Source organism: Grus americana, chromosome Z (genome assembly GCF_028858705.1).
Source record: "Grus americana isolate bGruAme1 chromosome Z, bGruAme1.mat, whole genome shotgun sequence".
In the NCBI taxonomy this organism is placed as follows: domain Eukaryota; kingdom Metazoa; phylum Chordata; class Aves; order Gruiformes; family Gruidae; genus Grus; species Grus americana.
In genome coordinates this window covers 76,400,672-76,424,432 of record NC_072891.1, presented here as the reverse complement: position 1 = coordinate 76,424,432, position 23,761 = coordinate 76,400,672, and the positions used below count along the sequence as shown (strand labels likewise).

General features: G+C 45.0%; 1 protein-coding gene across 7 annotated transcripts in view; it reads left to right on the top strand.

Moving 5' to 3' along the window:
- The window catches only part of ECPAS (Ecm29 proteasome adaptor and scaffold), a 70,237-nt gene extending 48,143 nt beyond the window's left edge, over nucleotides 1-22,094 (top strand). For all 7 annotated transcript variants that reach the window (XM_054808862.1, XM_054808864.1, XM_054808868.1 and 4 more), the window contains 20 exons: nucleotides 1,684-1,851; nucleotides 2,750-2,829; nucleotides 3,590-3,695; nucleotides 6,050-6,097; nucleotides 7,106-7,227; nucleotides 8,384-8,534; nucleotides 9,810-9,875; nucleotides 13,485-13,574; nucleotides 14,072-14,138; nucleotides 14,825-14,916; nucleotides 15,023-15,089; nucleotides 15,325-15,516; nucleotides 16,583-16,791; nucleotides 17,280-17,323; nucleotides 17,888-18,080; nucleotides 18,706-18,850; nucleotides 19,462-19,567; nucleotides 19,729-19,817; nucleotides 20,980-21,051; nucleotides 21,825-22,094. In XM_054808862.1, the coding sequence (XP_054664837.1) occupies nucleotides 1,684-1,851; nucleotides 2,750-2,829; nucleotides 3,590-3,695; nucleotides 6,050-6,097; nucleotides 7,106-7,227; nucleotides 8,384-8,534; nucleotides 9,810-9,875; nucleotides 13,485-13,574; nucleotides 14,072-14,138; nucleotides 14,825-14,916; nucleotides 15,023-15,089; nucleotides 15,325-15,516; nucleotides 16,583-16,791; nucleotides 17,280-17,323; nucleotides 17,888-18,080; nucleotides 18,706-18,850; nucleotides 19,462-19,567; nucleotides 19,729-19,817; nucleotides 20,980-21,051; nucleotides 21,825-21,964 (2,247 nt within the window). In that variant the 3' untranslated portion in view covers nucleotides 21,965-22,094. The remainder of the gene's footprint in view (nucleotides 1-1,683; nucleotides 1,852-2,749; nucleotides 2,830-3,589; nucleotides 3,696-6,049; nucleotides 6,098-7,105; nucleotides 7,228-8,383; nucleotides 8,535-9,809; nucleotides 9,876-13,484; nucleotides 13,575-14,071; nucleotides 14,139-14,824; nucleotides 14,917-15,022; nucleotides 15,090-15,324; nucleotides 15,517-16,582; nucleotides 16,792-17,279; nucleotides 17,324-17,887; nucleotides 18,081-18,705; nucleotides 18,851-19,461; nucleotides 19,568-19,728; nucleotides 19,818-20,979; nucleotides 21,052-21,824) is intronic.
- Nucleotides 22,095-23,761: the final 1,667 nt, after the last annotated feature.

Below are 23,761 nucleotides of genomic sequence, written 5' to 3'. Positions count from 1 at the left end.
TGTTTCCTTTTATTTTTGAGTGTGCTTACAGGCCAGGTCTTGATGTGTTCAAACAGTGAGATAATATTTTCAAAACTGGATGAATTTTCAGATGCCAAAGAAAGTGACCTTTGTAATGTAAAAAGGCAGAGCAAAAAGTATTCAGCAACAAGTTGCTAAAAAGCCAGGTGACAGTACACCAGTTTAATCACTGTTGTCAAAAGTATCCTTTTTTAACTCAGGTCTTGGTATTTTAAAGCTACTGCCGCTTTTAGCAAAGTCAAAATACTGTTGGATCTGCCTCCTGAAACAAAAAGTAGCATCATAAATTTCAAGATTTAAGTGTGCATTTCAGAACTTTAATTGGGTGACTTTTTCACTGCCTTTACATAAGCATGGAAGAATTTGTTTTGTCGGTGGGAGTGGGCAGAGGACCTTTTGTGTGCTTTCATGCAGAAGACCCAGGTAACTGCATCTTCTGTATTGCACCTTTCATGCTCTTTCATGCTCACTACCTGAGGTTTTGAGACTCTGGCAACACCACTTAGTGCAAAAAACAAGCCCCAGCATTAACTTTCATCCAGAGTTTGCCAAGTCAGCATGTCTCTCAAGATTTCTCTCTCTTTGCACTGAGACTTCAGAAGCACAGGAGCATAGTTAGGTTCCTGACCCTTGTGGAATTTCACCAGCCAGGATGAGTCAAGAAAATCCACTCAGCAACTGTAGGCTGCGTTTTGGCATTTAAGGAAATGGCAGAATCATTTAAGTTGAAGGGAACATCTGGAAGTGTGTGCTCCAAACCTTCACACAAGTGCTAGGCAGAGCAAGCTGTTCAGGGCCTTGCAGATGATGGCTCCCTTTTACTTATAGTTTCTGCATGTTCTTGGTCCTCACCGCAGTGGTCCCGAGAGTTTGTCTTTATTACTCTTCCTTTTCTAGACTAACCCAGACAGCACATCCTGTCCTGTGAAATCCCTAGCATAGGTGTTTGAGTGGCAGTTTTTGACACTGCAAGCCAGGGAACATGAAATGATTAGAGGCAGTCACTGCACTGCCTGTATTGAGCAATTTCTTTTGGGGCTAAAATCCCCAAATCCTGTGATCACTTCATGGGTGAGTGGCAATTCCACTCTGTTAGAACTGACAGTGGAATTGACAGTGTTGGAGAAAGGAAAGAGTATGGAAGAATACTTGAGTTTAAAGTAAATATGCACAGATGCAAAATGATAACCCTCCAAAATTTGAGATTGGAGAACTAAGGTAGAGTTGTTTTCTTTTTAGTTTTTCAGTTCCCAAGTTATTCTAGTTTTTTCTAAATGCAGCAGAGTTGTAGGGAAGCAGTGGCCCACCCTCACCAGTTTTTCTGAGAATCTCTTTCAGAAAAACATGTTCAAATCTTCATTGTTCTAATTCTCCACCATTACTTCTGCAAACGAGGTCAATCAGTATCTTGAAATGAACGTTGGAGAGAAGGAAATGTTGAAGTAGTATGTTGTCTGCTGGGCGTGGTTGTACACTTGATATCACTGTGGTGCTGTAGCACTGATGGGGGGGCGCTAATTCTGTTACTGTTCTAGTCCTTTTGATTTGGTCTAAATCTAAGCTGTGTTAGTCAACTTTGCCACTGACTGTGGTGTGCCCAGGAGATACAATTGAGTGAGCAAGCAGATTATTTCAACAAATACTCTTTTGTCATCATTTCAGGGAGCAGCTTTTGGTTTCAATGTGATAGCTGCCAAGGCTGGAGAGCAGCTGGCTCCATTTTTGCCCCAGCTTCTTCCTCGGCTCTACCGTTACCAGTTTGACCCCAACCTGGGCATTCGACAGGCAATGATGAGCATTTGGAATGCCTTGGTCACTGACAAGTCCATGGTGAGTAAGCCACAAAGTGCAGAGTGGTATGTTTGCTGCTAGCCAGCAGCATCTCGGAGAACCTCATGGAACAGTTGCATCTCGTGAAAGGATGGGCTGTGCATGTGCAGAAAGGGGTGAGGTATTGTCCTACAGAGAAAGGGGTGCTTGAATCCATGGATGAGCTGGAGGCTGCGCAGAGGTTTTGCACTGTCTCTTACGTGTGAAAGGATGTTGCAGACCTTGTTTGTGCAGCCAGTGTTAAAAGTTTATGATTTACTTTACTTAAAGTGGAGTCTTTCTACAGCTCAATACTGCTTTGATATAGCTTATGCGAAACTCTTCAGGAATCCTGATGGCCTAAGATGCCCTTCCTAGAGCAAGAGCATCTAAATATTGTTCCTCTCTTTCGAAGTGGGAGGAAGCCCATGGGAAAAGGCTGTTCCATCAGTTTGAGGATAACTCTTCCCAGACAAGTTTTAGGAATAAGTGATTTTTGTGAGATGCCCTTGCTCTGGCTCTGACAGGCCTGGAATTGGGTTTCCAAATCTTACCTCATAGCAAAGCTGATCTTAGTGTGAAGTCACTCATTCTGATTCCTCATCAAAGCGCAACTGCTTCTCCTGTAAATACATGTTTGGTGCTGCATCTGAATAGTTCAGCTAATAAAGGACTGAAGGACTTTCTTCTTTTCTTGTTGTCTCTGTCACAGCATTAAGCTCTGAAGCAGTGCAGAGAAAGGCATGTCTAAAGCAAAGTCAGAGTAAGTTTGCATGGAGTCAGCTCTGGCAAGTGTTAGTTCTTCTGCTGTGGCTGAAAACAGGTTGTATTGTCCAAAAGGACCGTTTTTCTTCCGGAGTACAAGACAAGAATGCATGGTCCATGCTTGTTTCATGATTTTTCCTCTTTTTAATACTAGGTTGACAAGTACATGAAGGAAATTCTTGAGGATTTGATCAGTAACCTAACCAGCAGTCTGTGGAGGATCAGGGAATCCAGGTATTGCTAAGAAAAATAACAGATTTTTCTTTGAACTCTCTTCTACTTTTCACCATAAACTTTTTAATCTGAAAAAGTTGAGGGGGGACGGAGGACACATTGTTTCATCAGAATAGAGCCCAATCTTGCAGACTGCACTTGAAGTGTGATACAATCTTGACGCTATTTGCTTCATTGAGCCTGAAATTTTTTATTGCATGTAGCTTGAGCATGATACTAAATGACATTCTCTGAAGGAGGAGTTTTCTGGTCATAAAGTTCTTGCCTATCCTCCAGCGTGAAACACTGCTTAATGTTAGAAAATCTTGGCAGTCTGGCTGTATGTGTACTTGGCAGGAGGATGCCAGGTGGTATAGCATTTTCAATGAACTGCTTTTTGTTTATAATGGTGTGTAGTTATGCTGTATTGAAAACTTCCATTTTAATTTCAATTCCAGACTTTAGACCATTTTGTTTTGTTCTTATGCTATACTTACAGAAAAGAAACTGAAACAGTTTTGTAACTGGAATGTTTGCAATAGCAATTTTCACCACAGCACGCTTTCTTACTTGCTGTCACCTGTTTCAGATTTCACCTGACTAGCTGGACATTTTTTTCTCTGCTAAGGGAGACATTCTTATGACAGAGTAGATTTAGGGTTTGGGGAAAATAAGGAATGTGAAACAGTTCTCAGTTATTTTAACCATTTACTTATAAATATTACTTATATATATTATTTCCTTCACATGATGAATGTGAGTATAAATTCCTTGTTTGCAGCTGTCTGGCACTGAATGACTTACTAAGAGGAAGACCTTTGGATGACATTATAGACAAGCTTCCAGACATCTGGGAAATCCTATTCAGAGTGCAAGATGACATTAAGGTAGTGGAACTGATAATTGAAGATGAATCTTCAACAGAAAGTACAGTGATCAAGCTCTGAGATGTTCTCTGAGAAGTCAAGTTGAAGCCAATGGGAGTTTTGGGTATTAAGCAGACTGGAAATTCAGGCCCCTTGCAATTCAAATTGCCATGACACCTTGGAAATTCTTTGCATATTTGTCATGTTTTGAAGTGTTGGTTTTCATTCCTGCTGTGCTTATTCTTGATGGTTCAGCATTTTTCCTGGATATAAAAGAATTCCTAAGTATTTGCTTAACTCTTGAGTATAGAAACATTTATTTTGGGCTGCTTGTATGCTTAAATGACTTGCATACGTGAAGTTGGAGTTCTCGGGTCCTTCCAGATTTTGAGCTATGTTCTCTCTGGATCCAGACTTCTCTGCTCAAGCTTAAGTAAGGCTGAGCTGTTTTCCAAAGTGTACCGGGAAGTTGCTTCCGTACTGTTAGATCTAACATGTTCAGAAATGTTTCTGGGCACTGAAACCAACTGAGCAGTTTTTCCTCAGTGCTAATAAGCTATATTAGCCTCCAAAATTGAGCAACTGCTTGCAAACTGCCTTTTGGGAAGGGTCTTATTCCTGAATTTTACCTGGAAATGGTTTGGGAAGGTCTGCTTGTGGCAGGCCAGATTTTTTCCAAGAATGTCCTAAGACATTGCCAGTCCAGGTGATTTGTGTTTCAGTACCCAGGAATATTGCTAGGTACTGCTTAATTCATCAATACAAATAAAGTTAAAGAGTCTCGTTGATGGTGGTGTCCCATGCCACCAGAGCTGCAAAACTTTACTGCTTGCTTTTAGTCCATCTTTTTCTAGTCCTAGACATTCAGTTGAGTAAAGCATCACTAAGCAACAGGCATTATATTGAGGAGAGGGTAAAGCATACTGTCGTGGTTTAGGCCCAGCCAGCAGCTGAGCGCCACGCGGCCGCTCGCTCACCCCTCCCCCAGTGGGGTGGGGAGGAGAAGTGTAACAAAAGGCTTGGGTCGAGGTAAGGACAGGGAGAGATCACTCAGTAATTATCGTTACGAGCAAAACAGACTCAACTTAGAGAGGGAATTCATCTAATTTATTACTAAGCAAAACAGAGTAGAGGAATGAGAAATAAAATCAAATCTTAAAACACCTCCCCCCACCCCTCCCATCTTCCTGGGCTCAACTTCACTCCCAGCTTCAACCTCCTCCCCCCTCAGTGGCACAGGGGGGCGGGGAATGGGGGTTATGGTCAGTTCAGCACACATTGTCTCTGCCACTCCTTTGTCCTCAGGGGGAGGACTCCTCTCAACGTTCCCCTGCTCCAACATGGGGTCTCTCCCACAGGCTACAGTCCTTCACGAACTGCTCCAGCATGGTCTCTTCCATGGGGTGCAGACCTTCAGGAGCAGACTGCTCCAGCGTGGGTCCCCCACGGGGTCACAAGTCCTGCCAGCAAACCTGCTCTGGCGTGGGCTCCTCTCTCCATGGGGCCACAGGGCCTGCCAGGAGCCTGCTCCAGCGTGGGCTTCCCACAGGGCCACAGCCTCCTTCAGATGCCTCCACCTGCTTCGGCGTGGGGTCCTCCATGGGCTGCAGGTGGAATCTCTACACCCCCTCATCCTTCCTCCATGGGCTGCAGGGGGACAGCCTGTTTCACCATGGTCTTCACCATGGGCTGCACGGGGATCTCTACTCGGGCACCTGGAGCACCTCCTCCCCTCCTTCTGCACTGACCTTGGTGTCTGCAGAGTTTCTTACATCTTCTCACTCCTCTCTCCGGCTGCAAAAGTCCCCCCCGCAACTGTTTTGTTTTCCTTCTTAAATATGTTATCACAGAGGCGCTGATTGGCTTGGCCTTGGCCAGCGGCGGGCCCGTCTTGGAGCCGGCTGGCATTGGCTCTGTCAGACACAGGGGAAGCTTCTAGCAGCTTCTCACAGAAGCCACCCCTGTAGCCCCCCCCGCTACCAAAACCTTGCCACGCAAACCCAACACACATACCCAAAGCACTATATACTTCTTTTTTGCAGTAGAAGGTTCCATTGGGGTTTTTTGAGTTTGGTTTTGGGTTTTCTTGTTTGTTTGGCATTTTTTTGTTTTGTGGGGTTTTTTTGTTTTGAAAAGGACAACCAATAAAATAATGTCACAGAAACAAATGTGAACAGAAACACAGAGAACCTGGCAGTGTCAGGCAGGATTGTTAGTATGTTTGTCATTGAGTAGACTTTGTTTGAAAGATACTATATTAAGTGATAGCCATGAATATAGTCTTGTCAGTAGTAGTATTATACTTATCAGTTAATATGAATGGTTCTATAGAAGATTTAAAAATAGTAACAATGGATGTTGAACTTCTTTTTTAGGAGACTGTGCGAAAGGCAGCAGAACTAGCCCTAAAAACTTTAAGCAAGGTAAAACTCTAATTTCATCATTTGCACAGTGAGATGCGTATGTTTTGGTGTGAGGTAGTCATTCACTGTTGTATCTGCAGGAGTGACCTGTTTACCATAGACTGTTGTCTTGAAAAGACCTCTAATATAAGATGCAGTTGTGATAAACAGAACAGGCCCCTAGAAAGCAATCATAAGCAGCTTGACCATATACTCTTCTGTACTTCTTTTGATGCTGGTGAAGTTCTGCTGCTTTGAGGTTCTGTAGAACCAAAGGAGGAGTATAATGAACTGGGTTTTTTCCTCTGATGTCCTTTTTTTTTCCCTCTTGGGGGTGGGATTTAAGGAGATTTCCTGTAACTTCAACGGTTGACCAACCCAACTCATCTAGTTGACCAAGCCCAGTGGAACGTCACTGGTATGAAACAAAGTAATCCAGTCTGGACTTCACTCTCTGGTGCTGTTACTGGCACAAGATTTTTTGAGTGTAGTGCATGTCACTTAATATTTCATTTGGTATTCCTCTAAAAATGTCACATCAGTGGAAATGGAAATGAATCTTAAGAGCTGTGTTTGAAATCATAACCTTCACAATGCATGCGGCATGACATTTCAGTGGCACAAGTGGCGATCTGGTCCCAAAACATGATTGCAGTTGCAGAATCTGTTCTGATCTGGGACTTGCTGCTCTGCCTCATGGAATGGTTGAATCCATGTGGTGAGGTAGGCTGTCCCTGAGCTGAGAGGTCATTTGGTCCATCTCTTCATCCAGATGCAGATCAAGGCCTGCTAGGCTCTGAATTTGTCTTTTCTGGAAGCTGACCGTAGCTGAAACTCCTTTTAGGGATGTAGCTTAGGGCTTAAATACCTCCTGGAGAGGAGGATGGAGGTGTAACAGAGCCTGCATTTGGCTGTGAGCAGTTGCTGTAGTTGCTGTTGGATTCTTCTGTCTGACAGAGAAAGTGCTTTAATGTAATCTGAGTGGGAGGTATGTACATGCTTGCAACGCTGATTGTCACCTATCCCCAGGTCTGTGTGAAAATGTGTGATCCCTCTAAAGGAGCAGCTGGTCAGAAGACGATAGCTGTATTGCTCCCTTGCCTCCTAGACAAAGGAATAGTAAGCACAGTTGCTGAAGTCCGATCTCTCAGGTTAGTTTGACATCTTGTAAGTTCCGTGGGGATCGGGTCGTGATTTGTTGCCAGAACCCCCAGCTTACTTACCTGAGTTGCAGAATGTTCTTTGTGTTTGAAGTGACAAGTTTCTCCACCAAAACAGCTTTCCTGCTGAGTCCTTTTCTCACTGAGTTCAAACAGCAGCCCCAGGGACTCTACCTATCTTTTGCGAGTATCTGGCCTCTGCAAATGCCCAGATTCAGTTCCCAGCAGGAAGTTCTTTTCTCCCTGTATGACTGGCAGACTGATCTGCCAGCAGTTTGCTGTGCTTGAGGCTTCAGCAGGCTTCAGGACTGGCATATCTCTTCTGCTTGTAAACAAAAAATCCCATGGTAGTTGTTGAAACAGCCAGGTCTTATTTCACGACTGGTTGTGGGTAATGAGAGTGCACGTCCTAGAGGAGACTGCATTTGTCACACTGTTCAAATACATTTTATGTTATGGAATGATTCGATGTTCCTTGATGTGTAGGGACTTCATATGCTTGTCACTTTGTAACCTTGTTTATTCCTTCATTTGCTTGAAGGACAGAAAAGCTGGAAAATTCAGACCTGGAGTGTAGCTGGTCTTTGCAAAAGTAATTTTCTTTTATTCAACATGATTATCCAGGAGGGTTAGACATTTCCTAACAAACTGTAGTGAATATTTCTTGAATTTTTTCATACCTTTTGAAGATATGAAAACCCTTTGTCACAATGCAGCCTGAGAGATGTGGTCAGTCTGAAACTGACATGTGGGATTTGAACAAATCATTGTAATTTGTTTTTTCTTGGGCAGACACAGTGGATCTCTCTGAGGTAACTTTGCCCAGAGCTTCTTTAAAACATGAAGATGTGTTATTTGTTCCTACATCTGTCTGTAGTACTGCCTCTTTGCCCATTCCCTTTGTGATACTGTGGGCAAAGTAAGCCATCTCTGTGCAAAGCGTAGCATCAGTTGGAAGCTCAGGGACTGGGCATGATTTTGCTTAAGCAGAAAAATACACAGATTTTTGTTTGCAGGTAGATTTCTATTGGTGTATCTGAGATCTGGATTGGCCTTTTTGTGGGTACTAGATTAGAGTTGACCAGAGAGGTTTTTTGGCTAGGTCTGTGTGTTTCTCTGTTGACCTTCCCTTTGATCTTTTTTCCAGCATTAACACTCTTGTGAAGATCAGTAAAAGTGCTGGATCTATGCTGAAACCTCATGCACCAAAACTCATCCCAGCCCTGCTGGAATCCTTGAGTGTGCTGGAGCCTCAAGTCCTCAATTATCTGAGTCTTTGTGCAACAGATCAGGAGAAAGTAAGTGCAATTATAGTGGGAAAGTATCAACAGAACAGAGATAACAAAGATTGACGCTTCATTCGGTGAACAGAAAAATAGCAGATTTGGTAGAGAGGTGTTGAAAGATGCAAAGAGAAATAGCAGATAAGTTACTAAAAAGAGTTTGTTCATTGGAATATGGCTGGACAAATGTGATGGTTTTTTTGAAGGGTTGACATATTTCAGAAAGTGAAGAACAATCTTAGTAAGAACTGTTAAATATCACTTTAGCTCCATGTACAACTGTGAAACAGGTGATGACAGAGTTTGTGATAATTATCCAAAATGTACCCATACTGTCAAACCTTGCTGCTGTTTTTCCCAGGGCATTAACTGCAGGACTTAGAATAAATTAGAACATGCGCCAGAGCAGTACAGGCTGGAGGTGGATGTTGTCAGCACTGAGTCCTTTGAGCTCTCTCAAAGAATCATAGTCAGTAGCAGTCTTCTGGGAAAGTGACTGAAACCCACTGCTCAGAAGCAAGTTTAGCTAATTTCATTGTGGGGAGGGAAAGGGGTCATACTCTGCCCTTTGCAGATTGTCCTGGTTCTGGCAAGGATAGAGTTAATTTCACAGGGAGCCAGGACAGGTGAGCCAAGCTGGCCGGGGGCTATTCCATACCCTGTGACGTCATGCTCACCATAACAGGAGGCTAGTCAGGCAGGGGATGCTCAGCTGTCAGATCTGTAAATTGTTTTCTGTTATCACCCATTGTGAATATCTGTTATCAGTACTGTTGTTGATTGTTTTCTCTCTCCCTTGCTGTCCCAGTAAACTGCCCTTATCCCAACCCTCTCCCCAGCCCGCCGGGGGAGGGGTGAGTGAGCGGGCAAGTGGTGCTCAGCTGCCTGCTGGGGCTGAACCACGTCACAAATGAGAAAGCAGTGAACAATAGGTCAGAGTGGGATTTTTTTCTCTTTTTTCCTCCCTTTTTTCTTTCTTTTTTTTCTCTTTTCCCTACCTTTTTCCTTCCCTCCTTCCCTCCCTCCCTCTGTTTTTCCTTCTTTTTTTTTTCGTTTTTGTTTCCATGATGTCAGGAGTGCATGGTTTAGCTCCTGTACTCCAGCTACAGCATCCATCTGCCTCTGAAAGGGAGACATTCATAGTCTGTAGACATACTTAGTTCCTGTCTGTATGCATCTGAAATGGATTTTGGTTTGAGTTTGTGAGGTACTGAGTTATAGCTGATGTTGCCCTTTCCACTGTTTTCATGTTGAGTTTTCACTTGGGCTTGGTTTTTTTCCTTTTTTTAGACTGCAATGGATAGTGCCAGACTTAGTGCTGTCAAGTCATCCCCCATGATGGAAACCATTAACATGGTAAGTACTTGATTCAGAAGTGTTCCAATGTAAGGTACGTTGTAGGAGAAGAATAGGAATTGAAGCAGGAGCTTTACAGAATACCTCTTCAGGGTTCATTTTATTATCACATCTCCATGTGGATGTCTGTCCACCTTCTTTTTGAAGTCCTGACTTCTCTCATCCTGTCGCCACAGCTTGCTCCTCAGATCAGCTGTGAATAACCTTGGCTCCATTTGGAGCGAGACAAGCTGTTTCTCCACCTGAAGACCTGCCTGCTTTGGTGAAGAGGGCATCTCTCAAGTGCTTTTCTTTGGATGGGGGCTCAGCTGGATTATGCTAGCTGCCATTTCTCTTCATCTCTGGCCCACATTCCGCAATCAACTTCTCACCTGAGCATCCAATTGATGATAGTCATTGTTCTTAAGGCACAAATGCTGTCCAACCCTTGCTTCTTGGTGCCTTAGATATCCCTACCTGGGCCTTGCTAGTGCACTCGTGGAGGTATTTAGAGAAAATACTGCTATCACTGAAAGCACTGTCAGCAGCTGGTGCTTGACACCATATTTTCCTGCTGCTGGAGAAGGAGTTGCTGATGCCCAGACGCTGTGCTGTAGGGTCTGTCTTGGCAGAACTCCTGCCCTCTGTAAGAGCCTGTCCCCTCACAAAGAGAAGACCTCGTTTCTGCTCAGGTGCTGCACACAGCCAGGGGCATGCAAGCAGGCAGGGGGTATGAGGGCTGAGCAAGTTTTAGAAGCATAGCCTCCAGAGCTATTCTTTGTTTCTTGTATTTACGGAAAAGTAACAGCAGCAAGCCGTCCTGTACATAACAGCATGCGGAGCTGCATTTTGGTGTCAGGTGGAGCGCTTTCTATAAATAGTGTGTAAAGCAGCTGGGAATGAAAGGCTCCATGTAAAAGTGTATTCCCTGCCACCCCACCGGCTGCAGCAGCTGCTGCTGTCCCTCCTCCAGGCCATGCCTCTCCCCTGCCAGCCCTGGGGGTATGGTTTTGCTGCCCTGATCATAGAATCATAGGATGGTTTGGGTTGGAAGGGACCTCAAAGATCATCTAGTTCCAACCCCCCAGCTGCGGGCAGGGACACCCTCCACTAGACCACGTTGCCCAAAGCCTCATCCAACCTGGCCTTGAACACTTCCAGGGATGGGGCATCCACAACCTCTTTGGGCAACCTTTGCCAGTGCCTCACCACCCTCACAGTAAAGAATTTCTTTCTGACATCTAATCTAAATCGACCCTCCTTCAGCTTAAACCCATTACCCCTTGTCCTGTCACTACACTCCCTGATGAACAGTCCCTCACCAGCTTTCCTATAGGTCCCCTTCAGGTACTGGAAGGCCGCAATTAGATCTCCCCGGAGCCGCCTTTTCTCCAGGCTGAACAATCCCAACTCTCTCAGCCTGTCCTCATAGGAGAGGTGCTCCAGCCCTCCGATCATCTTCTTGGCCCTCTTCTGGACTTGCTCCAACAGCTCCATGTCTCTCCTGTGCTGGGGCCCCCAGAGCTGGATGCAGTACTCCAGGTGGGGTCTCACAAGAGCGGAGTAGAGGGGCAGGATCCCCTCCCTCGACCTGCTGGTCACGCCTCTTTTGATGCAGCCCAGGACACAGTTGGCTTTCTGGGCTGCAAGCACACACTGCCGGCTCATGTTGAGCTTCTCATCAGTCGATACCCCCAAGTCCTTCTCCTCGCGGCTGCTTTCAATCCATTCCTTGCCCGGCCTATAGTCGTGCTTGGGATTGCACTGACCCACGGGCAGGACCTTGCACTTGGCCTTGTTGAACTTCATGCAGTTCGCACGGGCCCACCTCTCCAGCCTGTCAAGGTCCCTCTGCATGGCATCCCTTCCCTCCAGCGTGTCGACCACACCACACAGCTTGGTGTCATCGGCAAACTTGCTGAGGGTGCATTCGATCCCATTGTCCATGTCGCCGATAAAGATGTTGAACAGTGCCGGTCCCAGTATTGACCCCTGAGGAGCACCACTCATCACTGTTCTCCACTTGGACATTGAGCCGTTGATCACAACTCTTTGAGTGCGACCATCCAGCCAATTCCTTATCCACCGCATGGTCCATCCATCGAATCCATGTCTCTCCAATTTAGAGACAAGGATGTTGTGTGGGACAGTGTCAAATGCCTTGCACAAGTCCAGGTAGATGACGTCAGTTTCCCTTCCCTTATCCATGAACGCTGTAACCCCATCATAGAAGGCCACCAAGTTTGTCAGGCGTGATTTGCCCTTAATGAAGCCGTGTTGGCTGTCACCAATCACCTCCTTATTTTCCATGTGCCTGAGCGTAGTCTCCAGGAGGGTCTGCTCCATAATCTTGCCAGGCACGGAGACTGACCGGCCTGTAGTTCCCTGGGTCTTCCTTTTTACCCTTCTTAAAAATGGGGGTTATGCTTCCCCTCTTCCAGTCGCCGGGAACTTCAGCAGACTGCCAGGACTTCTCAAATATGATGGAGAGTGGCCTGGCCACTTCATCCGCCAGTTCCCTCAAGACCCAGAGATGCAACTCATCAGGTCCCATGGACTTGTGCACCTTCAGGTTCCTTAGAGATTCTCAAACCTGATCTTCTCCTACAGTGGGCAGTTCTGCATTCTCCCAGTCCCTGCATTCTGGAGCTGGGCAGTGTGGCTCAAGCATTTGCCAGTGAAGACTTAGGCAAAGAAGTCTTTGAGTACCTCAGCCTTCTCCATATCCTGGGTAACCAGGTCACCCGTTTCATTCTGGAGGGGACTTACATTTTCCCTCGTCCTCCTTTTATCACTGACATACCTATAGAAGCTAACAATGCTTGGGATTTCCTAGGGGAGGGGAGAGGGAGTATGGTTTCCCTGGAATAAATAGCGTGAAGATGTCCTGGTGTATGAGCAACTTCTTCCTATTCCTCTGTTCTGGGGCTGGCTGGGAGATTATAGGATATAATGGATTACCCCCTGCACCATACTGGTGCAGGAGGGGGAAGTGACAGCAGATCTGACTTCTGAAGCTCAGAGAGCATTACCTTCAGTTAGTATGTAATCCTTGAATTTGCTAGAGGATGGATCTCCCCTCTGCAGGCAGTGTGCTACCTCAGGCTTTCTGTTTTGCCCAGTGGCATTTTAGGCATAGGAGATTAGAAATTATACCAATAACATCCCTCTTCTACTCTTATATCATTTATACCACTTGTCTTGACTAGTTTTGTTTCATTCTCTAGTTTGGACATCTTATTGCTTCAGGGTTCCAGACAGTTGAGAGAATGTTGGGTTTTGTCCTAAGATATGCACACCTTTGCATCTATTTCCCTCCCCAAAAGGAGTTCTTGCTAGTGTATTGCTTTCAGCTTTCTAGACAGCTGGAGTGCAGGAGTACATCCATTCTAGCAAATGATAATTTTAGCAGGGTCAGCTTAGCATAGAAGTTGGACAAGACAATCTGTTTATGGTAGAAGCCACTTTGTGGTGCCTTTTTCCCCACCAAGCAGCAAACTCCCGATTCAGGTGAAGACCAGCCTGCAGAACTGAGGGAGGCCTCAGCTGGAAGTAGACTAGCATAAGTCTGTCACCATTACTTTTCTTTTTTTTTTTTTTCTTTTCCCCCTGTCCTTTGCCTTTCTCTAGTGCTTGCAGTATTTGGATGTGTCTGTCCTGGGTGAGCTGGTTCCCCGGCTGTGCGAACTGATCAAAAGTGGAGTAGGCCTTGGCACAAAGGTATGTCTAATTTTAATAGTTCATTTGGAAATGGAGAGGGGTGTCAACGTAAATAGGGTTCTTATGGCTGTCTCTTTTAAAGTGACAGCTTGGGCTCATTCGTACTGGAGTCATTTTACATCTCAGTCTCAATCCACTCTACATTACTTGTGATTTTCTGAATGTATGCTGCTTTAACCTCCCCTGGGCTACATGGGTGTTGTACTCTGTGACACCAAGTGCAGAAGGTTGTCCTTGATAGCTGTAAATCTTCCAGGACCATCTGTCTTGAGTGTGGGTCCTGGTAACTTTTTCATTTAATTCAGTTCTTGTCATTCATTTGTTACAAACTGTTTTTCTGCTTCTACCCTTGGATCCCAGATTATCAGGGCAGAGGCTCGGTGAGCCTAGATCACATCAACAAGTGCATGTAGCACCGCAGCAAGTATTAGCATTAGTAACCAGGGGCTAATATTGTTTTATCTTACCTTTGTTTTCCCTTGCAATCAATCTTCCAGGGAGGCTGTGCGAGTGTAATTGTGTCCTTAACCACACAGTGTCCTCAGGACTTAACACCTTATTCAGGTAAGGTTCGTTTCTAGTGTCAGGTTTTAAAGCTGCTTTTTGTTGCTGTTCTCCAGGTAGTATTTCCTCCCTATTGCCCCTTGATTTCATCACAAGAATGATCTTTACATGTGTATTTTCCTCAGAGAGCTGTTTGAAGTTGCCTTGTGCGTATGAGACTGCTGTGCTGGGGATGTTAAATACCTCGTCAAGTTAGAGGCAGAGGAAGGTGCATTTGCTAGTGCCCAGCAGGAACAGGTGGAAATATCGCTAGGCTTTCTTGGAGCAGACTTGTTCCTTCAACTTGAGCTATGGGAGGACCATAAACAGGGACTTTGCTTCCTTGGGTCTTAGTCTTCTCTTTGCATTTTATTGTGATTTGATACTAGAAAGAAGGTCACCTTTCTGTTGCAAAATGGAAATAAAGCTGAAAGCATGATTAGCTGGGTTGCTCACCTACAGGAACGTTATCAGTCAAGGTGTGCAGGCTGAGGTTGCTGAGGCGGGCAGAACACCAGCTACTGCTGAGCCTTGCTCTGTTATGCTGTGCGCTTGTTTAAACAGAAGAACCAGACCTATAACCCCACAAACATATGATGAAGAAAAATGCATAAATTCAGACAATCTAATGAAATGCAGGCTATAGTAATTCTTGACACAGCAATAGAAACTTGATACTTCTGATAAAGCAAAGTCTCTTCCAACAGGCAAACTTATGAGTGCTTTACTTAGTGGCCTGACGGATCGCAATAGCGTGGTACAGAAGTCTTTTGCCTTTGCTATGGGGCATCTAGTCCGGGTGAGTTGGGGTTTAAGGTGGCTTTAGGTTTTATTTTGCTTTTTAGTTGTTGGGTGTTGGGTTTTTTTGATGTGTTTGAGTGATTTGAGTCTCTTCCCTGTTACAGACTTCCCGGGACAGTAGCACTGAGAAGCTGCTACACAAACTCAGCAGTTGGTACATGGAGAAGGAAGGTATGTTGCTTTTGGGGTGTTCAGTTACAGAATACAGTGCAGAAAAAGTTCCTGGTGATAGCAAAAGCTGGTAAAGAAACACTTCTATATTGCGATGCTTGGTTTCACTGGCTAAATAATTCCCATGCATCATTATGTAGTACTCTGCATTCCACTTCTTCCTAAGGGGCAGACCCAGCTGATAATGGAAAATCCTGCTTCCCAGGCATAATGTGTGATTGTTTTGCTCCTTCAGAGCCAGTTTACAGAACAGGCTGTGCTTTAACTGTGCATGCTATGGGACGCTACAGCCCAGACGTCGTGAAGAACCATGCCAAACATGTGCTGCCATTGGCTTTTCTTGGCATGCACGAGGTTCCCGATGAAGAAAAAGGAGAGAAAGAGAATTCTACTCTGTGGACTGAAGTTTGGCAGGAAAATGTACCCGGTAAGTTGCATTAAGAGTGGTAAAAGCTTTCTCGGAAGCATGGGGCAAGAAATACCTTGCTTTCTGGATATCCATTTTGGAAATACAGAGTTCTCATGGTAAGAGATGTGGGAAGCTTGTTTCTATTTTCTTCCTTGCTAAGGATGTGCTGTATGAGTTTTGGCAGGTTAGCTTCTCTGTGGCTATTTAAAATAATTACAGAGGTTTTGATCGCTGAGGATACACAGACGCAGTCAGGAGAAGTATTTTAAAATTGTGAGGCACTGAATGCTGCTCTAATATGGCCCTGATCATGGTACAGATAGCTGGACATCTTTGGAAATTTTGATGCCAGCCTTTAAGGACTATTGCACACTCTGAAGTTACAGGGGACTTTGGCCTGTGTCTCAGGTTGGAGATCTGGTTTTAACTTTAGTGAATTTAATTAATTTTAGTGAACTTTAGCTTCTATAGAAGGGCTATTTTGCCATGCTTTCTGTCTGTAGAGGAAGATCTGGATGCATGGTGAAATGGTTTTGCTGGCTCCTTCTCTGAGCTGATTTCAGATCTGGTCCCTCAGTCACCAGATCACTTTTCTGGAGTTTGGGAAAGGAGCTGCAAAAAGGTTTTCCAGTGTTACAGAAGTAAGTTATATTCCTTAGAAACAGACTAATGCAATGTCTAGTGTCTGCAACGTGGAAGGACTGAGATGAGCTCTTTGTCTAGATATATGCTAAAGATTTTCTTTGGAAGCATCTAGAAAACAGAACCCATCTTCAGTCAGCCTGGGAGGAATTCTTCACACCTTTGCCTGAAGTAGGCCTTGCTGATACGTTTCATGACCAAAAAAAAGATAAATCTCTAACTGCTTTTTTTTTTCTTTTGTTTTTCTTTTGTTTTTCTTTTGTTTTTCTTTTGTTTTTCTTTTGTTTTTCTTTTGTTTTTCTTTTGTTTTTCTTTTGTTTTTCTTTTGTTTTTCTTTTGTTTTTCTTTTGTTTTTCTTTTGTTTTTCTTTTGTTTTTCCTTAATAAGATCAGATTTTTTTGTTTTGTGGCAAAATTACTGTTTTCCTCTGTTTGACACACAGGTACTCAGGGTGGCATCAGACTGTATATGCAGGAGTTGATAGCCATCACTCAGAAGGCTCTGCAGTCCCAGTCCTGGAAGATGAAAGCCCAGGGAGCAGCTGCCATGGCATCAATTGCCAAACAGACAGGCTCCCTTGTACCACCGCATCTGGGAATAGTGCTCTCCGCACTGCTGCAAGGCCTGCCAGGGAGAACCTGGACTGGGAAGGTAATAAGGGCACCGGCACCTCGTGGATCACTGTGAGCATCAGCACGCAGCCCTTGAGCCAGGAAGTACAATGTTCTGTGCTGCAGAGCGGCACGTGTAGGAACTCTGGTTTAGGGAGTCTTGCCTTTTGCCCTGCATAAGCAGGTACAAAAATGACAGAAGTAGGTGGAGTTCAGATTGTTTTAGGAGTTGGGTTCCCACTTAGACTACTTCTGCTGCTCCATGTTCTAGCTGGAGGGGTATAGTTTGTGCTCAGAGGTGCTGCAAGGCTCCTCTCCACTGCCAGTTCAGTACAGATGGAAAGCCGAGTGCTCTGCAGCCTCTACAGTAGGAGTGGCAGGAGCCAGACTTTGCTTCTCTAGGCTGGTTTCATAGGCATATCTCCCCACTGCCTCTCACAGCAGAGTACAAAGGTTTCCCTTTTGCGGCAGGACTGTGCCATTTGGCTGTGTAGCGTTTCTCAGTGGTATCTGTTTTACTCATTGCAGGAGGAGCTGTTAAAGGCCATTGCCAGTGTCGTCTCTGCATCCAAGTAAGTGTCTTGAAAGCGGTGGCACTCTCAGGATCTGGGATCTCAAATAGGAGGTTCTTGCACAGTGATGTTGCTTGTCTGGTGCTAAGGAGGCTCAAGAAAGCTGTAAACACCATCCTGATCTCCCATCAGTGTGTGAGGAGTCTCTCTCCATTCCACTTGTCAATATGTGGGTCACTGGTGAGAGCTGGGAGGGGCAAGTGATACTTCAGAGGGACCTGCAGAGGTAAATGGTTGATTTAGGGCAAGGAAGAGGATGTTGAGAGGCCAGAATTGCTAAGAAGAAGGAAGACACTAAGGGGAAGGGTGGACACCTTAAAGGAGAAAAGAGAGGAAGAGTGAGGGGGGAAAGTACATTGGAAGCATATGAGGAAAGACAGGAAAGAAAAACAGGGAGAACGGACAGGGTAATAGTGAAGAGGAGCACCAGAATGTAACTTCAGTTACAGCTGTTGGTAGGCAACCCTGTGCCTGGACACAGGAATTGCTTCCTATCTGTGGGAAAAGCGGTGTTTAGGGGGGATTAATGTGGGTCTGATAGTTTCTGTGTGCCTTGTGTTTCAGTGCAGAGCTGCAGAAGTCAGTGCCTGGCCAGCCCACCGTCAATGATATTGTCCAGGCCGTCCTGAAAGAATGTCGGAAAGAGAACCTAAAGTATAAGATGGCAGCACTGCGCTGCGCAGCTGGGGTGCTGCAGGCAACAAAGGAAGACCGGTTCCAGGATCTGGCAGATATCATCTTTCCCATGATAAAGAAGGTGACAGTTCAGCTTCTTGAGTTTTTCCCTCTTTCAAAGCAAAACACCCAGGTGGTGACAGTCCGGCTGATGCTGGACACGCCAGACTTCTGCCCAGAAGGCTGCTGATGTGAGGAGTACACCACACTCAGCCAGATCCTTGGTGGGGCTGAATACCAGACCGTTGGTGAGCCCTGGGGGGGTTGTGCCTGTGCTGCCCAAATTCTGAATTAGCCCAGCTGTTCTCTAGGCAGAGTCCTTCCTGTGGTGTCCAGCACTGCCACGATACACCATTAAAAGTTAATTCCTGGCTGCTCTACAGGCAGCAAGAGACTCCTAGGAAGCTGCATAGAGTGCTTCTGTTTAGTATCTGCAGTGCTTCGCAGCTCTGCAAGTGGGACTCATGTAGCGCAGGCAGATGTTTGGATGCAAGGCCACGGAGCCTGCTGTGCACTTCTGCAGGTTGCCAGTAGCACCAGAGCTACTGGTGGCCAAGGGGGCCTGTGCTCCGTCTGTATGGTGGCACTGACTGGGTACAAGAACTGGTGTGCGCAGACCGCAAGGGAAGACTGAATTGCACGGAAGTGTGTGGCTAGCCTGCCCTCATCCTTCTGTCGATCATACCTTCCCCCCATGGCCTCCGCAGAACTCTCTTGAGAGCATGGGCACAGGTTTACCAAAGCACGATGAAGAGGACGAGGACATGAGGGAGAAAGAGGTGCAGATGGAGTCCCTGATCTGTGCCTTCGAGACCCTGGGCAAAGCCTGGCCGAGGAGCCTGGAGACACAGCGTAAGTCAGCTAATGGTGTGCAGAGAAAGCTTTCTTGGCTCAAACTGTTTCCTCTTAAAATGAAAGGGGGAGGAGGGAGGGACCTGGAGGTAAAGTGTGGAATGAGGAGGCTTTTGAGGAGGTGCTTGCAGCTCACAAGATCTTCAGTGAGAAAGCTGCCCCAACAACTTTCCCACCAAGCAGTCAGTCCTTGGGGAAATTCCTTTACTGTTGTCTTGAATTCACTTCAGCAAACTTAGTTTGTGGAGACATGCAGGATGCCTGAGGTGGCTTGCTTAATCAAAAGCAGCTTAGTTCTGCTGCTCACATTTACATTTGCATCACAAAGGTACAAGGTGGAGGAACTGGATATATCTGAAAAAAACAGGTTGCTTTATTAGCATGCCAGAATGTGTAATGCAGCTGTTTATCTTCCAGTGTTTGTTAATGAGAGCACTGATGTGGCAAAGATTTTCGGAGTCACTTGCTACAAGATGTTGACTTGGTCATATGCAGTGACTAGCTTGATGTCACTTGGAGAGGAGCACAAGGAACATCTAGGAGACAGAGCAGGAAGTGTTTCCTTCTGCCTTTCCCCGTGGCAACACAATGACATCTGTATTTTTCTGTAGGTTGCTATCGCCAAGAATTTTGCAAGTTAATGTGTGACCGTCTGAAACTCAGCACATGGAAAGTGCAGCTTGGAGTGCTACAAGCCATGAATGCCTACTTTCAAGGGTAATTCTCCTTTCTGCAATCCTCTTTGATAATGTTTTGTTTCTTTGTTGCTTCAAACTGTTTGAAATGAAATGGAGGATAGCACTTGATTCTTGGAGGAAGTCAAGCAGACTTCAGTCCCAGTGATGCAGGGTGTCTGACAGTGATTTTGCCTTTGACAGGCTAATGCTGTTTGATGAGGAGCACTCAGACCCTTTGGCTTTGACAGAAATACTGTTGGAAACCTGTTCATCTATCACGCATTCTTTAGGTAAATGGACTTTTCCTGGTTTGTGGTTGATGATGAATTGCTTGTTAATACATTCCTCCTCTGGGAAGTGCAGAATAAGCATAAGCTGTCAGAGATAACAATCACACTGTGATAATTCTGATTTTGCAGTAGCTGTTCAAGATAGTATTATGCAGACTGCTGTGCACAGAGAAGTAAATTCCTCTGGTGCAAGAGACCTTTAAAAGGAGAGGGAGAGACAGAGAGCAGACTCCTGTGCGGGCAGCCTCTCAGGAGTGCAAATCGGAAATGTAGTAATTTTCTCCATGCAGGAGATGGACTCCACCTGATCAAGTTATTACCAATTTAATGAAACACAAGTTTCCTCCACAGTTCAGACTTCTTTGATACATATGCCTCAGAGAGACATAAAATTTTCTCAGACAGATAGTGCATGAAGCTCCAAGGCTTTGAGGCGGTTTGTGCTCTCCCAGAGCAGAGTGCCCATGGGGATATAAGTGCTACCTATGTCATGTTGACAGTTGTGGGGCTGCTTATTACTTTGGTAGTGTTCCTGCATGTCCTGTGACTGTAACAGAGTCTCCTCACACCTGTGTGTGGCTCTTGTTTCTGGTCTGTGTAAAGGCAGCACCTACTTTAGAGCTAGCCGCCCATCCAAACACCCCTTTGGGGAAAGTTTTTTTTTTTTAACTACCAATCCCTGGAATGAGACTTTAACAATATTTTAGTTCAGGAGATGAAATAACTTTTTATGTCGATCTTGTGCTTGATGGCACAGGGTTTATGCACCCTCATTTAATGCTACTTCTTAAAATTTGGATGGTTTATAGCCATTACAACTCACCAAAAGAACAGTCTGTTAATGCCCAGAAGTTGTCTGTGATCACATTGCAGCTATGCCAGTGTTGTTCCCTTGCAACACCTGTAAACAGCAGTAGCACTGCGGTAATAGCAGAGGCGATGCACAAGGCTTCATCGACTTGTCAACCTCTGATTGGTCACTTTCTGCCATTCAAATATGTCTAATGGGGGAGGGAGCACTGCAGACCAGCAGCACAAGTGAGCTCAGTGAGCTGTGCTAACAAAAGTGGTCTGGAGACCACAGTGGTGACTGCTCTTTGTACAGACTTTGGTTCTCATTGTGCTGGTGGGGGTTTTTTTGTTTGTTTTTTAAATCCCTTAGAAAACAAAAGCTACACGTCCATAAGAACAGAAGCTTTGTCTGTGATACAACTGCTGCTCACCAAACTGCAAGGTGAGACTTTTTGCTTGCCACCTGGGTGAGCCACTGGTAGAGAAGGAACCTGGCTGTGTGGCCTGGAACCCTGGAGAGATGGCATTGCCTTCTGCTTGCAGCATTGGGTGATTCTGGGGTGGTTGGGACTTGGAGTTCTGTACTTGGTGACTCGGGAAACTTGGAGAGGGCTTAAAGTAACTGGATAAAGTCAAGGTGTAAAGTACTGCTGGATACTCCTTGGGTGAGGAAAATGTCCAGCAAGGAGGGTCCCAGGGAGAGCACACAGGACTGGGTGTGGAGTCAGATTCTGCATCATGTGCAAGCTCCATAGAGGGGAGAGCTCCTGTTCGTGAAGAAGAGTAATTCTTACCCTTTCAGTGCCAAGTTTAGTTCCTCATTGTTAATTTAAGATTTAAGCCTAGCAGAATTTACTTCAGAGAGTGAAGTTACTTAGGTCTCAAGGTCATACATGTCTGCAGTTTTTCTGTAGCAAATGTTTCCTTTGGATTTCTGTTATGCACTTCGCATTTCCTTTACCCTAGCAGAAATCTTCTTATATTACATAAGGCAATTGTGAAGTGGGAAACATTTGGTTCTTCAGGCCCTTGTTTTCACATGTTGCAGGCTTAGACAATCAAGCCTAGTCTAAATGGGCACGAGTCCCTGTGCAGGTCCAGCTGAATTTACCTCCTCAGTAGCCTTCTCCTGGAAGAGCAGTGCGGACCGCACCTGCTGGTTGTTTTGGCATTCTGGTATTCATGTCCAGTGTCTGTCTGTCTTTATCTACACAGAAGCTCAACAGTGGGAAAGCCTGACATCAGAAAGCAGAGAGCACCTCATTCGTTCATTGTCTACAATGGCATCAGATAGCAGACCTGAGCTACAAGAGAAGGCATTTATATTGAAGAAAACACTTGAAAGTCTTGACTAAGTTGTAAAACACAAAGTGCCATGTAAAACAAAAACAAAAAAGTGCAGTGGTCTGAAAACCAAGTGGGAAAATGAAGATTACTCTGTAGCATGCATCATTCCTGGCCAAAATAAAAAATGCCTTAAATTCATTTCCCCGTTAATGTTATTTTTACTCATTTAAGCTGATGGTTAGTTGTTTTATCAGTAAATACCTCTAATGATCTGCCCTAGAATGTTCCTAAGTGTGCAACATAAAAAATGTTGAGGGCAAGATGCTTTTTTTTTTCCTTCCTCTTTAAATCGGCAAAAGAATGTTACTTGCACCCCCTTTGTCCTTCAGAGGAATTGTGGAAAAACCACCAGCACAGGAAGTGAAAAGCATATTTGATTTTCACTTATGTTGTGTGTGGAAAACTGTTACCTGGTGTCTAAACAGTCAATCTTCGGGACTCTGCAGTAGAGCTAGTGTTTGTTATCGATAAAGAATGAAATGCTTCCCCTGTTGAAGCCTGAGTTAAACTCCTGAAGCTTCCAGGGGCAGGGTTTCATCTGACACCCACCACTGCTTCTCCTGCATGCTCCTCCCTTGCAGCCTGTTGTCTGTGAGTTACGAAAGGCAGAGTACTGTTAACTTCGCTCCTTCCTCCTTCTCTGACCTCAACACGGATTGACTGAGACTATGCCTGCCCCAGCTAGCCACCTTGGCCTCCCAAACTTTAAATGAGAACTTTTTTCCTCAAAGGATGCACAAGAGAGCACTTTACTGAGCTGTGTGGGGCAAAGTTGGGCCTAGTTGGTGCCCAGGTGGAACACTGCTCTTCTCAAAATTGTTTTGCATGGACACTCAGCTGCAGGAAAAAAATAATAATAGGAAAACAATCTTTTCTAGATATGTTTTTGAAGAGTGTTCGAAGTTTGCAATGACACGTTTTTTTTTTTTTAATAGTGGTAATGTTTTATTCCCTTCCTGTTCTTACCCCTGTTCTTCCTTTGGAAACCTGTAATGATTTAGAGTTGTCAGTATTTGTAAGAAACTGAATCATCTGTCATTTCTCAGCAGCCCAAGTCATGCTGGTTTCTAGCAAATACTTTTTAATTTGCACTTAAGAAGAAAGATTATATCTGCATTAACGTGGAGTAAAATTGCTATATGATGTGGCCATGCTGCCTGTCTCCTTTTTTTTTGCCCTCCTCAGATAAAAGACAAACCTGACCACTATAGCAACAGACTTTTAATAGTGTAAAGTTAGCACTGCACCATAATCTGACCAGTATGTGTACAGCTTTTTGGGGATAAATGCTTTGCTGATGGTGAAACAAAATAATTTGTGTGGGCAATATCGTGTCCATGGCTTTCAGCATAGGAAAGCTTGTTTCTTTTCTTGCAGTCTGCAGCTCCTTTCAGATCTGACCTGTTAGGGAGAGGATTGCTCAGATAATGTCACGGTTCCTCCATGCCCATTTATTTGGAATCAGGTATGCAGTACCAACTTTTCCCTCAGGTGCCATTTCCAATTCAGTGTTTTCTGGTACTGTAACAATCTCGGTGTCTGACTTGCTCTCCACGGGAAGGGAGAAGTGTCATTTGTGCACACCCAGTAAGAAAACATCAGTGAGAAATGGGCAGAGCTGTCCCACTGCGGCTCCTGTGTAGCAGAAACCTCAGCGAGCACTATTGCATTGTACACTAGAACTGGTCAGTGGGCAACTCCTTGGTGCTGGGAGCTGGTGCTATAACGTTTTGATTTACACCTTGTTGCAGGGAGCTGCTCTTTGTTTACGTGTAGTTTGAACTATTGAGCACAGTGTACATTTT